Source organism: Haliaeetus albicilla, chromosome 1 (assembly GCF_947461875.1).
Source record: "Haliaeetus albicilla chromosome 1, bHalAlb1.1, whole genome shotgun sequence".
Taxonomy (NCBI): Eukaryota; Metazoa; Chordata; class Aves; order Accipitriformes; family Accipitridae; genus Haliaeetus; species Haliaeetus albicilla.
Window position 1 is genome coordinate 81,828,483 of NC_091483.1, and position 13,559 is coordinate 81,842,041.

At 47.5% G+C, this 13,559-nt stretch overlaps 1 protein-coding gene across 1 annotated transcript in view; it reads left to right on the forward strand.

Annotated features, from left to right (window-relative positions):
- The window catches only part of ADRA1D (adrenoceptor alpha 1D), a 50,251-nt gene extending 37,285 nt beyond the window's left edge, over window positions 1–12,966 (forward strand). The window contains exon 2 of the mRNA XM_009921872.2: window positions 8,374–12,966. Within this exon, the coding sequence (XP_009920174.2) occupies window positions 8,374–8,942 (569 nt within the window). The 3' untranslated portion in view covers window positions 8,943–12,966. The remainder of the gene's footprint in view (window positions 1–8,373) is intronic.
- Window positions 12,967–13,559: the final 593 nt, after the last annotated feature.

The window sequence follows — 13,559 nt, forward strand, 5'->3', positions numbered from 1 at the left end:
GGAATCCTTTCTTGGTCCTTCTACAGACCCAGGGCTCTATACATCTTTAGATCAGCCCCTGTGCAGTGGCAGGTCACAGTCCCTAGGGATAAATTAATTATTCCTTTATTATCCTGAGCAAGATTTTCTTCCTTCTAGATCCCTAAGGAAAGACGGAAGGCAATATATTCAGTTCAGGGCAATGAAGCTAGCAATGGTGCTAGCATGGGACATCTGGGTCCTTGGAGGGAGAATGCAATGAATATAATGACTTTCTGGGGGGTTTCTGCTGCTTCTTTCAGCTGTGTGTCCCCAAACAAAGGGTCAGTGCCATCCCAAGAAACTTGGCATGTTGAATCTTCTTTGGGCCCCCTCAGCTGTCTATAGTATCACATAAGCACATTCCCAATGGTATCCAGCAAATCATAAGTTTAACTACAACTCGCTCAGGAACCAAGCTAATTACTAGGGGTCAGCTATACTGCTAAAAAAAAAAAAAAAAAGAGAAAAAAAAGCCAGATTATGGTCACAAGCCCCCAGAGCAAGGGCTGTAGAGCAGATGAGCAGACTAAGTACTTTATAGCACCTGGTCCAAAGCCTCTCTCGGGCCCCACGCATTACCCCAGGGGTTCTATGACATAATTATTCTCTTGTGGGAGTTGTGAATCTCTGGAAGAGCAGGGGGGCTTCTGTGGCAGCCCACCAGAGTGGATCTTCGGTCTAAAACAGATGCTTTGCATTGCATGCCCTGTGATGTGGCATGAGGGCATATGGAGGTAATTAAGGGTGCAGAGCCTGCTGGGACAATGTTAGAGGACTGCATAGTCAAGTCTTTATGGTCCTTTGGGAATGGTCTCTGGAGTGAACTGTTCCCTGGACCAAATTTATCTAGAGAGGTCTAGCTGGACCACGCTAAGCAAATTAGCGCTGTGCACAATCCAAGACTTGAAATTACTTGTTAGCTTTCTGTTAGGTAACAGTGCAGATGTACCTGTGTGGCTCTTCACTATGTCAGCCTTCACCACTCTGTGAGGCTCACTGGTGAGATTCTTCCAGTGATGAAATTCCTATCCTGCACGGGAGAGAAACTGATGCACGGCAAGCTTTGGCAACTCCTCCTAAGAGAGGAGGAGACCACTAAATGCCAATGGCATTGAGGGTGAAATCCATCAGGAGTAACCTTGGATGCCCATGATGTGTTTGCCCATGAACCAGGAGTCTGGTTCCAATCATTTGACACCTAGTGTGATCCACCTGCCCAGCACAGGGTTACACTTAGGATGAGATGGATCACTCCATTCTCACTACAGAGTCTACCAACTAAACTATTGATGGTAAAAGGAGCCCAGGGACCTGCTCAGATACCTAAATTCCATTACATGATTCACAGAAGAGACCCACAATTTTCAGATAATTTGATGCCTCAGAAACATCCTTATGGCAATGACTCCCATCAGTAGTCCAGATTCATGGGATTGCTTTGAGAAAAGCTCCAGCGTGAGCTTTGAGGGCAATGAAGGGCAATTTCAGTCAAAGTCCTACTGATGTGCTGCAACTCAGAGGAGAGCTTTGGAGACATCACGAGGACCATACTGCCTAGAGGTTAAGGGACAGCTTTGGGGACCATGAATTAGACCAGTAAATGATCAGAGCAAGGCTCCGCTGCATTTCTTTTCTCTTACTGACAGGCAAACTGCACTGACACCTCAACTTTAAGATACTGCTTGAGAGCGTGGGTGTTTTTCAGAGCCTTTGACACCCCCCCCCGGCTGGTCTCTCCTGCCTTTGCAACCCCACCACCACCCCCAGACTAAACCATGTTTCCCTGAGCCCCACCACACCACAGGCTGCCAGCCCTCCCCATGGGGACCCTGCACATCAGATATGCACATCCCACCATGAGCTTTGGCATTGCCAGGGGTTCTCCAACCATCAACTTGGGACAACACAACACTGCCTAGAAGATCAGCAATGGGCCCGGGAGGGGTAGCTTCTGCCTGCTTTTCTTCTCAACCAGATTAGGGTGCAGAATTTGGAGCAAGCAGTCATGCCTACGCGCAGAAAGGCACGCAAGCAGCTCATTGGCGTGATGGAAGCTGTTGCTTATCTGTGACATTGTTTACGGGTTCGGCTGGAAGGCTCACAGGCCTGAGGAATTCCAGCCGATATCCCAACGCCATCGCCCTCCAGGGAAAACGCCGGAGTGACTGCAAACATGCTGTCCTCCTCCCTACGCCAAGCAGCTCTTGGATCCATCCTAGCAGGGCAGTGAACTCCTCCATCATTCCAAGACATGCCACCAGCTGCAAGGAGGTGTTAACCCTCTAGGGACCCTGATACGCCTACAGATGCCCAGTGGAAGTGGTCGATAGTGGATGGAGGAGAAGGTTGGGAAAGACTGGTTGGAAGCTGAGACTCCCAGTCCCACACATAGGCAGGAATCCTTGCCGATATCCAGTCCGTTCTTCCATAACTTGGCAGCTGCATCAGGGAGGTTGTCCATCATGGGGCCTGGGAAGGAGCTAGCAAGGAGGGACGCAGGCTGAGTAATGGGAAGAAAGTGGCAGCTTATGATTGCTTTGGAACAGATTTAATTAATCTAGTTTGTGAGAGCCAGAAAGAAAAGAAGGAAGAGACTGACCTTTTCTTTGGCCAGGAGAGCCCACAGTAAGCTTCAGCAGCTACGGTACCTCCTACATCAGGATTTTTCCTATACCAGCCGCAGTTCTCTTGACTTGCTGCTCTGACACAACCTGAGGGAGTCCTCAGACCCCTCCTGGCCTTTGAGGACATATTCAGGAGAGGCTTGGGTGATGTGACACCTGTCCCCACCACAGGTCTAATCCTATATATGGATTTCTGGAGCTTCCTAACTCAAGAACAGAGTGGTTTGCACCTTGGTAGATTTTTTCCTTTCCATGAGTTTGGCCAATCGTTTTTTAGCATCCACAGCCTCCTGCTGCAGGGACATCCACAGCTGAGCAACAGGCTGTGAGAAGAATCATCTCCTCTTCTTTGCTTTTAACCTACTACCCGCTCATCTCCATCTCCTGTGGAGCCGCTTGTAGTGGAAAAGGCAGTGAATAATAGTTCCCTGTTGACCTTCTCCATGGCATTCCACCAACACATGCAAGGTCCAACTGTCCATAACCTATTTTTGTCCAGGGGTGATTTCCCATAAAAGCCTACAGTGAAGCCCCTTGTCAGTGTGAACAATCCTGGTGGTCCTCACAGCAGTTTCCCACTCTTGGTGAGACAGCACTGGGGCATGACTTTGGCACCGTTTTTTTTTTACCCACCTGCTATCACGTCTGCAGCACTTTTGTGCCGAAGACTATTCAGGACATGCTGTAGAGCAGGGACCTTTTAAAACAAAGATGCCTCTGCCAACTGCGGCAGAAAGCAAGCCTGCTCACAGATTCTGGCTGCGTACTGGGAGCTGGGGCCAGAATTTAGATTGGACTCAGTCCATTTTCATTTGTGCATTTGTCTTTTTTCTTGTTTTGCTTTAATTTTTTGAGCGCTGAACACTGGGAACAGCAACTCTCCAAACAATCCAGTGATATCACCTTTGAGTGAGTCATGGGAGGGCAGGGTGGAGAAGTGCAGACAGGGAAAGTTCATGAGGTTGTGCTAGCTCAAACAACACAAAAAAAAAATTGGATATGTATTTGGATATGTGGAGAGGAGATTGCATCCACTAGCCACCCAACACAGGGTGTCACAGCATTGGGGAGCATGCCCATGGCTTCAGAGATTTGTACCTGGCTGGTTTTTCCCCAGATATAAGCAGGGTGACTATAACTACCAAAAAAAAAAAAAATGTGTAGGCGCGCACACACAGCAAACAAACACACGTGCACGTGCTGCACACACACACATACACACACGCTGTAAGAACAGCAAATAAATTACTGTTTTGCTTTCACTTCATTGGCTCAAGTTTTGCACCACCAGAAAAATGAAATTCAATTTTCAGGTCATGTTTAGTCTGTGAGTCCAGTTACTTTGCACGGTGTGGGCAGGCTTTCCCTGAGCTCACCTGCAGCTTGCTTCATTTCTTAATGATTCTGAAGATAATTATCTAGGGCTACAACAGGACCTGCAGCCTTTGCTCAGACCCAGCTCTAGCACTAGGATTCAGACTTTGCAAGATGTGGAATGACCTTTTATAAAACAATGAAAGTTATAAAGGCCCCAAACGGACTTTCAAGCCCCCAGCAGTATTATTATAAAATTTTTATTTATCAGGAGAAGACAAAGTCCTCAGCAGGATCTCCGTAAGCCAACACGGAGCCTGCTCAATAAGGCAGTGGGAAATATGAAGGACAAGGCTCTGCATCCCACCCTACCTGGGAGCATCCTACACGGAGATACAACCAGGATCCTCCATCCACCAGGAAAGTGAGCATCGCCGGGTAGGGAGTCAGGGTGGAGAAGGGGGACCTCAGAGGTCTGTCCCTACTGCCCAGGCTGTCTCTGTGTTTCACATGTGGGTTTGGTTAGGTTGGATGGAGACTTCCCTGCTGGGAGCGTTACCTCCGAAAGTAGCAGTCCTGGTCAAGCAGAGCAAGGGCAAGCCAAGTCTCCGTTGTCCTCTCCTTGTGATGGCTCTGGGTTCCCAGATGCTCCAGCATGGCAGGGGGTTGCTAGATCCCAGTACACGTGCTGCACGTAGTGTCAGTGCTCACCACACCAAGACCACCCCACGGGTAGATGTCCCCAAGGTGGGTGTCACCACCTCCTCCTTTGAAAAGCACACCAAGCTTTGCCGTGAAGTGTTGAGCTGGATGCCCAAGAGAGGTGTCCAGAGGGCTGATTTGGGGTGAGTAGGAAGAGGTCCTCTTTGAAACAAGACCAGGTTTCACAAACTTGTACTGTGACACAGGTCCTACAATATTTGGGTTTCCGGTTTTTTGATACTGCCGTGTTCCGGCTTTGATGCTTTTGGGGACAGATCATCAAAAAGTGCTCTTACATTGAGATATCAGGCTAAAGTGCTGGTGCATCACTCTGTGTTGCTATACCTGATGGTTTACTCCCATTTTCTATTTCTGGACCTTGGACACATCCGACTGTGTTTCCTGAGCTCTTCAAGTGTCCAATACTCAGTACTGTCTTCCACGCATCCTAATGACATCTACGCTCCTATACAGTAACTCTTACAAAGCCCAGTCCAAAAACCTTCCCTCTCTCAAAATGTTGTTGCATATTTGTGTGTATGAAAGCAAGAGCTAATTTCTTCCATTCTTTACTCATTCCTTAAATAAGACCCCGCAACATTTCCTTACGTGCAGCCTCCCACTGCCTACCAAGAGAGTCTGATGCTCCAACATGTGCAAAGTTACCAGCCAAGGACCTGTTCTGGGGACTCCCTGCCTAGTTTTGTTCATCCCAGAGTGATCAAATGAAGAAACTATGGATGCACTCAGTACACATCTCTTCCAAGGGGCATGCTTATTTGCATGGTAATGAGGATGGTAATGAGCCCCTTGTCTTCAGATGTACACAAGGTTCTAGTGGGTGAAAAACAGCCAAAGTTGAAATTCAGAGAATTCATAGCTTTTTCTTTCCAATTTGTATTTTTTATCTGGATGTAAAAGACAAAGCATGTAGTACAGAAACTGCATTGTGTAATGTACCACTAAACACTAGATATAAATTATTATTTTAACAACCACAGGCTGTTTAAGCAAGCACCAATCTCTTAAGTAGCCCGGCTCGAGGAGTAATTGCTAGTTCCATTTCTAAAGAGACCCTTCTTTTATTTGCTTTGTTACCATAGCTTTTTGTTTTCTTTTCCTCTCTCTATTAAAGTTAAAAAATGCTACATAAAGCTGCAGCTTCTCTGAGAACCCAGTGCACACTGCAAACAGGGTTCACAGCAACACCGTGAAAGAGTTTATGGTAATTAGCCCCTTTGTCCAGTGGGGAAACTGAGGCATGCAACCTCTCCCCAAGAAGGGTATGAGCAAGATTACATGCTTAATGAGCTCCTTCCCCTGTATTAGACCCAAATGCCGACACTGAGCTATGGCAGGGTCAAGCTGGGGCAACGCAATGTCTTAGGGCTGAGAGCCAGGGATCCCTTTGCAGAGAGCACAGGGCTCAGGTCCCTGGGCAGGACGGAGAGGGAGCAGCCTGGGAAGGAAAACAGACCCATCCGCTATTGCCAAGACCCGAGATTGAACAGAGGAATTGACGCCGGGTTTGGAAAGCCACCACTGGTCCACACTGCCCAAAGCATCGGATGGTGCCTGTGGGTCCAGGGTGGTGGGTTGGGGGCAGTGCGAGAAAGGGGGAAGGCTCAAAGCCATGGTGGGATGAAGAACGTAGGAGAGGGCACATGCGATGCAAAGGGGGATCGTCCCCAGCACCGCTGGGGTGTTTAAAAGCTCCTGGCTAAACACTCGGGGTTGGTGTTTCTGCTGTGGTTAGAATTGGATGGGGTGATTCAAGCAGCCTAGAGCCAACCTATAAAGCTTACCACTGTCCCAGAAAGAATAAACCCCTTTAATCAAAAAACAACCAAAGTGGGGTCATTGCCTCTACAAAACCTAACCCCGGTGTTACTACTCTGTTCAAAACCAGAGGCTAGAACACCAGCGGCTGCTCATTAAACTGCAAATGCCATTCATTTCCATGAAGGCCCCAGGTCTTTCCAGCACGGAGACGTCAGTCCTGCTTACTGTCCTTATTCAATGCCTCCTTCAGCACATACTGACATCCAGTGTGCACTCCAGTCCTACGACTTGGGTAGGACTTTGGCAGATATTTATGCTGAAAGGCTGCATCTGTGCTTTCCCTACCTAACCATCAGAAGATGTTGAGATCTTTCTTCACCCACATCCCTGTAATGGAGTAGCCCACGTAACTAATGCCGAGTCTGGCTGCAATTTCTGCACTTTTTAAGGATGAGTGTACAAAAGCTTTGCTGGAACCAGTGGTCTGGGTTTCCTGGATGATGGTTTTTCTCCAGCAAACAGCTTGGGGAGCTTTTATGTAGTGTCAGTCCCAAATTTCTGGCTCCTGGCACCTGTTTTACTGTTTTGACACTATGCTTTTGAATGCAGGGAAAATAATAATGATATCCAGAGCTAATGTTATTTACTAAAATACAAATTAACGCTCAGTCACATGGCGGCACGGTTTGTCATCCAGAGCTAAAATTAAAAGAAATTAAGGCTGAGTCAGAAAGTTATTTCAGATCTGAGTGGGGAAGGCTAAGTGATGGGGCCATGGGGGAGCAACACTGACATCTTCTGGCTGCAAAAAAAATCTCCGTTTTTTTCACCAAGAAAACCACCGTGAACCTCCAGCACAAAAGCATAAATAGGGGTTGGGGTAGACAAAAGAGTTTTCAAGTAGCAGGTACAAGATTGGAGCAGTGGATATTATCTGAGCCCAGCATAAGAGTCCAACTTAGCATCACTGCAAAATTCGAACAGAGGGTGTGTGACATTGATGACCCAAAATACACGGGTGTAGTAGGTGAAGGGCTGTTGCTCTTCCATCAGTGCAGGTGACAGGGCTGTAGCCATCCTTTTACGTTGCAGTGGTGAACTGTGCAGTGCAACATGTAGGAAGAGGTAGGCACCAAGAACCGATCCATGCAAACCAGCCGAGCAACAATTTTTGCTGTCTGATCTGGAACGGGACAGGGCCTGGCTGTCTTGTGCTGATAAACTAGGGAGGCATGGGGACCACTGAACCTGTTCCCCAAAATGATGGCCTCAGGTCCTGCTATAGGGTCTCAGAAAACAGCCTGGCCCCCACATATGGAAGATATCTCTTGGGTGCAAGTCTCCTGCATCAGTTCAGAGCAGGATGGCTGAACCCACAGTGAGGTAAACAGATTTGGCCATGGGGCTGTTGGATCCTGCACCAGGACTTTATCCTCTGGAGTGGATCCCATTCAAAACACAGTGCATGCTGGATTTGGTGGGGGGCAGGTGTTAGCGGGATGGTTATCTGGAGAGAGGTGTGCCAAAAATCCTCCATCCCCACCACCCCTCAGACTTGCGTAGCTCCTGCAACAATTAACAGCCTCCCTCCAAGCTGTATGGACTTGCCACGATGGCTCACAGCTGTGTTTGAGGGTCCTGGGTCCATTGCTAGGAGCCTTTTTGCAGCAGGGGCTAGGATGCTTCTGCCAAAGACATAGTATTAGCCATCATTATCACTTTAGGGTCGATGCCTTGCAGTCCTGCAGTGGCCAGATCTTCAGTCTAGTGGCAACGGCATTGCTAGCCAAGAACCTAATAGCAGAATCAAACCTTCAGCCTTTACTGCAGGTCTCACCTCTTCCAGACCGGGCTGACCACCACCTTTGCTGCCATGTGCTGCCATACCCTTCCCCTTCTTCTAACCATATTTCTTTTAATCTCTTCCAAGGTTCTTTCTTCCCATCTCTGAAGCCCTCTGAAATTGTCTTCAAGGTCATCTTCTGGCTGGGATACTTCAACAGCTGCGTGAACCCCATCATCTACCCGTGCTCCAGCAAAGAGTTCAAGCGAGCTTTCATCAGGCTGCTCAAGTGCCAATGCCACCGGAGAAGACGGCCCATCTGGCGCGTCTATGACCACCACTGGCGAGGGGCCTCTGTGAACAGCTCGGTGCAAGACTCCGAGACGGACCTGAGGCCCAGGATTAACACCCTGAACAGCTCGTTCATATTTCACTCCTCCTTGCAGGAGAGAGCCAGTAAGAGGCGAACACTCAGCTTTAAGGGCTGGAAAATGCTCACTCCTTTCCAGAAACCAGCATCCACCCAGCTGAAGGAGAAGATGAACAGCCTTTCCAACAAAATCCGGGGTGGCTCCAGCAAAGGGGGGGTGACAGCCACCTACAAAACAGAGGTGGAGTCTGTCTCTATCGGGATCCCTCATGACTTCACGGAAACCATCGACTATCAAACCTATGACTTAACAGACTGCTGCGGGCTGCGAGAAACAGATATTTGAAGCCGCTAGGACAGCTGTCGATGGTTTCTTTAGAGGTATCTAGCAGAAACGTGAAGGGATACCATTTGTGGGTCTGTCAGGCAGACTGGAAGCAGCAATCAGGTATAAAATGCAGTTGCCCAAAGGTTATACAAGCATCCCCCACGCAGAGGTCAGCCCCTTCTGTGGGATTATGGGTTCCTCAAATAAAAGCCAATGGCATATCCCATTTTAATGAGCCACAGCAGGAGGGGAAGATGTGGGGTGGATACGGCCTTAGGTCAAGAGCTGTTTCCTCCAGTGGATGGTTATCTTTGACTTTGGAAGAAGCTGTGCGATTAAGGGAAACCAGGATGTCTCCTTTGCCTTAAAAACACCACCATAAAATCTAACAGAAAGATCAAACCCCAAAAGGTGCCAACCCTGCCTTAGTACATGTGATCATGTTTGTGATCATGTTTCCATCCAGAGGCAACACCCAGAAAGCACGCTGCTGAGCAGTAGCTGGCAGCTGATCCTTTAGATTATAGGTTGGGAGCTTGTAGGTCTACAGGGCTGGACAGGACCTCCAGCCGTGGCCTTTGCTTTGGAGGGCAAGCAGACTGTGGTATTCCCAAGCAGGGTGGGGGGATCCTGGCTCTCAGCCATTCAGGTCTGCAGTGACCACAGCTTTGCCCCTTCCACATAACCTGGTTTTAGGCCAGAGGAGCAGTCCAGATGTGTACGCTGATGTCAATGGGTGTGCAGGTCTGTTTTCTCTAATTCCAACCTGTGATGCATTTCCTATTTCGCTTTCCAGTGAAACACTTGCAACCCACCTTGCTCTAGTGCACATCCATCTGTGATACAGCGAGAAAGCAGCTCCTTTTGGTGTCAGTCATCCCCAGCCTTTTCTGTCCCCTTCTTGCTCTTGTTGTCTCTCTTGTTGTCTCTCTTGAACAACATGGAATAAAGGTGCATCCTAAGGGTTTTGCTCAAGTCCATAGTCAACCTGCGCTGGGACTCAGGAAAGGTGAGATGGCGGAGTTTGGGGCCTGTTTCTACTACCCATAGAGTCAAAGCTAAAAGGGAGCTGGCATGCAGTTGGAGCTCCCTTGTGTAGATGGTTCTTCTCCCCAGTCAGGGTCACATCCATGACTCTTCTCTCAAGTGGCTTCACACATATCTGATACATCAAAGCCTTCGGTGGCTATCAACAATTGCCCTTGGTTATGTCCACTAGAATGGTCAAAGACAACGTCAATAAGGGGTTTTTTTTGCCCTGCTCACAGCCCCAGAGTGTGAGCTCCCCTCAGGAGGGTACCATGGCCTCCTCCGGGGGCCTCAGGGAGGTTGGAGCCATGACAAGCCCACCTTGGCCTGGCTCACACAAATCGTGATTTGCAACTCAGAAAATGGTCACCCAAACTCTACTTGGCCATGCATTGCAGGCACTGGTTTTATTGAATTTCAGACAGGCAAGGAACCACAAAGAGTGACCATCAGATTAAGCTGTGAGCAGAGGCAGGAGACATGTAGGCGATGGAGGCACAGTCTGGATCTGAGGTACAGTGTCTCAAGCCAGGTGACTAAAGAACAGCAACATGAAGTTGAGGGGTGGAAACATGACACTGAGCGTGTCCTGGATGGAAACTCATCCACATCAGCACTGTCCCCCAAACCCATTAGGAGTCTTTCATGAATGTGCCTGCAGCACATCTAGCTAATCCTCTTAAGGGTGGCTATCAAAGGAAGATGAAAGGCTCCTAGGCATAGCAAAGAGAATGTCACCTTTCTTTCTGCTGTTTATTTGCTTTAAAGGAAATCAAAACAGAGGAAAAGTTGGACTTCTTTTATTTTTCACTTTTTTGTACAGTGCATACTGAGACATGATATCTGGAGTTGGTCCCATCTCAACACCCTTAACACCCTTCTGCCCTTTACTCAATGCCAGACTCTGAACTGGACAAATTGCTGCACAAAGTCCTGCAGATTTTGTCCAAATATTTTCCTCCCAGCAGCAAATCCCACCAAGGCACATGGGCAGCATTGCACTTACACTGAACCCAGACTCATTACTGCTTGCATGTTTGCCGGTGCCTGCAAAATCAGCCAGAGGTTGCCAGCTTGAGGAGTTCAACCCTACCAAAGCAAGGGCCCAATACCCCATGGGAACCTCTGTGGTGAAATGCATCTTTTTTTTTCCCCCATTTCTTTGGCCTTCAAGGGAAGTGAGACCCTACAGTGATGATGGGGTAACACAGAAAGTCATTTCGCAGTGTCAGGACTGCAGGTGCCACTGGTTTCCTGGGCTTTTGGGGGATCCTGATGGGAAAGCGCACTGCTGGCACTGGGGACGTAGCAGAGAAGGCATCAGGGAGGGGGCAGCTGCTGAAGAGCAGAGATGCGTGGAAGGTCGAGGTGAAAGCATTACTCCTTCCACCTTCCACCCATCTCTCAGGATGCGTGTGCACACATGCCACTGTCGGAGGGAGTAAATGCACCCAGATCTGCATTTTTGGGACCCTGTTCTGGTGACACTGCTTTGCAGGTCTAACACATGCAAGTGAGTAATGTAAGCAATTTGGGGACACAGTTTAGGACGAGCTGACACAGGTATCATCAGAAGTGAAAGCCTCATCAAGGGGGAGGATGGACCTTTGCCATTAAATGTTCTCTGATGCTCAGGATCAGGTTTATCTGGTGTCTTTCCACAGCCAGACACCCATCACACATGGTAACATGTGCATCCATGACCATACAGATACACATACACCGTTTACTGTATTTATTTATATATCTGTCATCTCCAAAATAGCAGACATTCTCCTATAAATGGGCAGACATTCTCCTATAAATGGGCAGACATTCTCCTATAAATTGAGACTTTGGAGAGGCTTTTAACAATTGCTAGCAAGAAGTTAATTCCCATGAATGAGTTGACATTATTGCTTAGACTTCTCCCTGATCTTTCAAATATACTTCTTTCTTCTTTTCCCATTTTTGAAATATTTACATTTACAGCCTCCAGCCCCTTGAAAGCATCCAGAAGGGAAAGAAAGATTAGTCTGGAGGTTTACTGCCTCTCCATCCCAATTCTTTACAGACCTACAAGGGAGAAAATGAGGATAAAGTATATTTAAGCACACATATGCATACACACACATAAATGCCAGAACTCTGGCTCATTTACTTACTGCATTTGATCCGGCTCTGAGAGATACCCCACAAGGTGCTGTAGGAAAGTTTTGAGCTCTGCTGTGCTGCATTCAGGCAAAATATTTGTTTCTCACCTAAGCCAGAACCCCCCTTTGCTTTAGCATCTTGCATCAAAAGAAGCAATGCCAGGACTGGACTCTGAGGCTGTTTGTGTAGAGCTTCATTTAGAGTAGACAGGGCTGCCTTTGCTGGCAGGGGAGGAAGGACAATGTTGTCTGAAGTATGAGCTGAGTATCTAAAATTGTGCATTTCTCTTTGATTCCCTAAATCTCCAAGCTCTCCCAGATTTGGAAAAATGGTCTCAGACCTTCAGCATGTAAATTTGATCTGATCCCACTGACTTCTCTGGACCCACAAGGGTGCGACCAGCTGAGGATATGGCCCCATTTCTCCAAATTTGCTAAGCAGGCTATTTCCCAAAGCACCCATACCTTGGTTTTCCAGCAGCTCTCACCCCATGGCACTGGCTTCATGTCACTATTGCATCGTCAGACCTTGCTGTTTCAACGAACCAAGTGTTGAGGATGGTGAACAGCAGCTTTTATGTCAGTAGACTCTCACGAGTCCTATTTAAGGGGGAAGGAAGGTCCCTGTCAGCCTGAGCTGGACTACAGTTGGGTTGCATTACTATTGTTTACAGTGTGTATATAAGTGTACATTTTCTTTAGCAGACATTGGAATTTTTTATGTATAGATTTTTATTTTTCATCCCCAGATGTATTTATTAGCCAGAGTATTTCTGTTTTGTGATTCAAGTTCTGTCAGATTGATGTAAGCTCTATGAAACAGAATGCACATATTTTTGTTTGTTTGTACCAAATACATGCACAAACCTGTCTAAACTGTTGCTGTGAATTGTTCCTGTGTCTGATTTTTAAAACAGGGGCTGTAGGGGATGAGGGAGGGAGGAAGAAAAACCTGCAAATTATCCACTGCTGTTTTTTTCTCAAAGACTTTTTTGTAATTTCACAAGGATAATGGCTCCCACATGCAAGAATTTATGATAAAAACAAGTCAGCAGAGGACACTCTCAGCCTTGTGCCATGCAGGGATGAAGGGGTTGCACCAGCCATGTCTTCTCTGAGATGCTCCCTGGAGCAGGAGGAATCTGGATGCACCCATGGGAGTAGAGGAGGGAAGGCTGTTGTGTAGTTGGTGGTCAGAAACAAGCTCTGGTGAAAGAATTGCAATCAAAGTAGGGTTTTTTAATGAAAACTGAAATTTCAGCTTGTTGAAAATTTTTCTGGAAATTTTTCATTTTTCTTCTCAAGTTAAAATTCCAGCGTTACTCACAAAAGCACTACCAGTAGTGAAATGGAAATAGCATTTCTGACAAATCTGTCTCACTCCAGGTACTTTATTTCACAAAATGCAGCCTGATGACACCTCTAGATACTGGCCAGTTGTGTCTTGGGGCTGGGTAGCATGGGAAGGACTCTG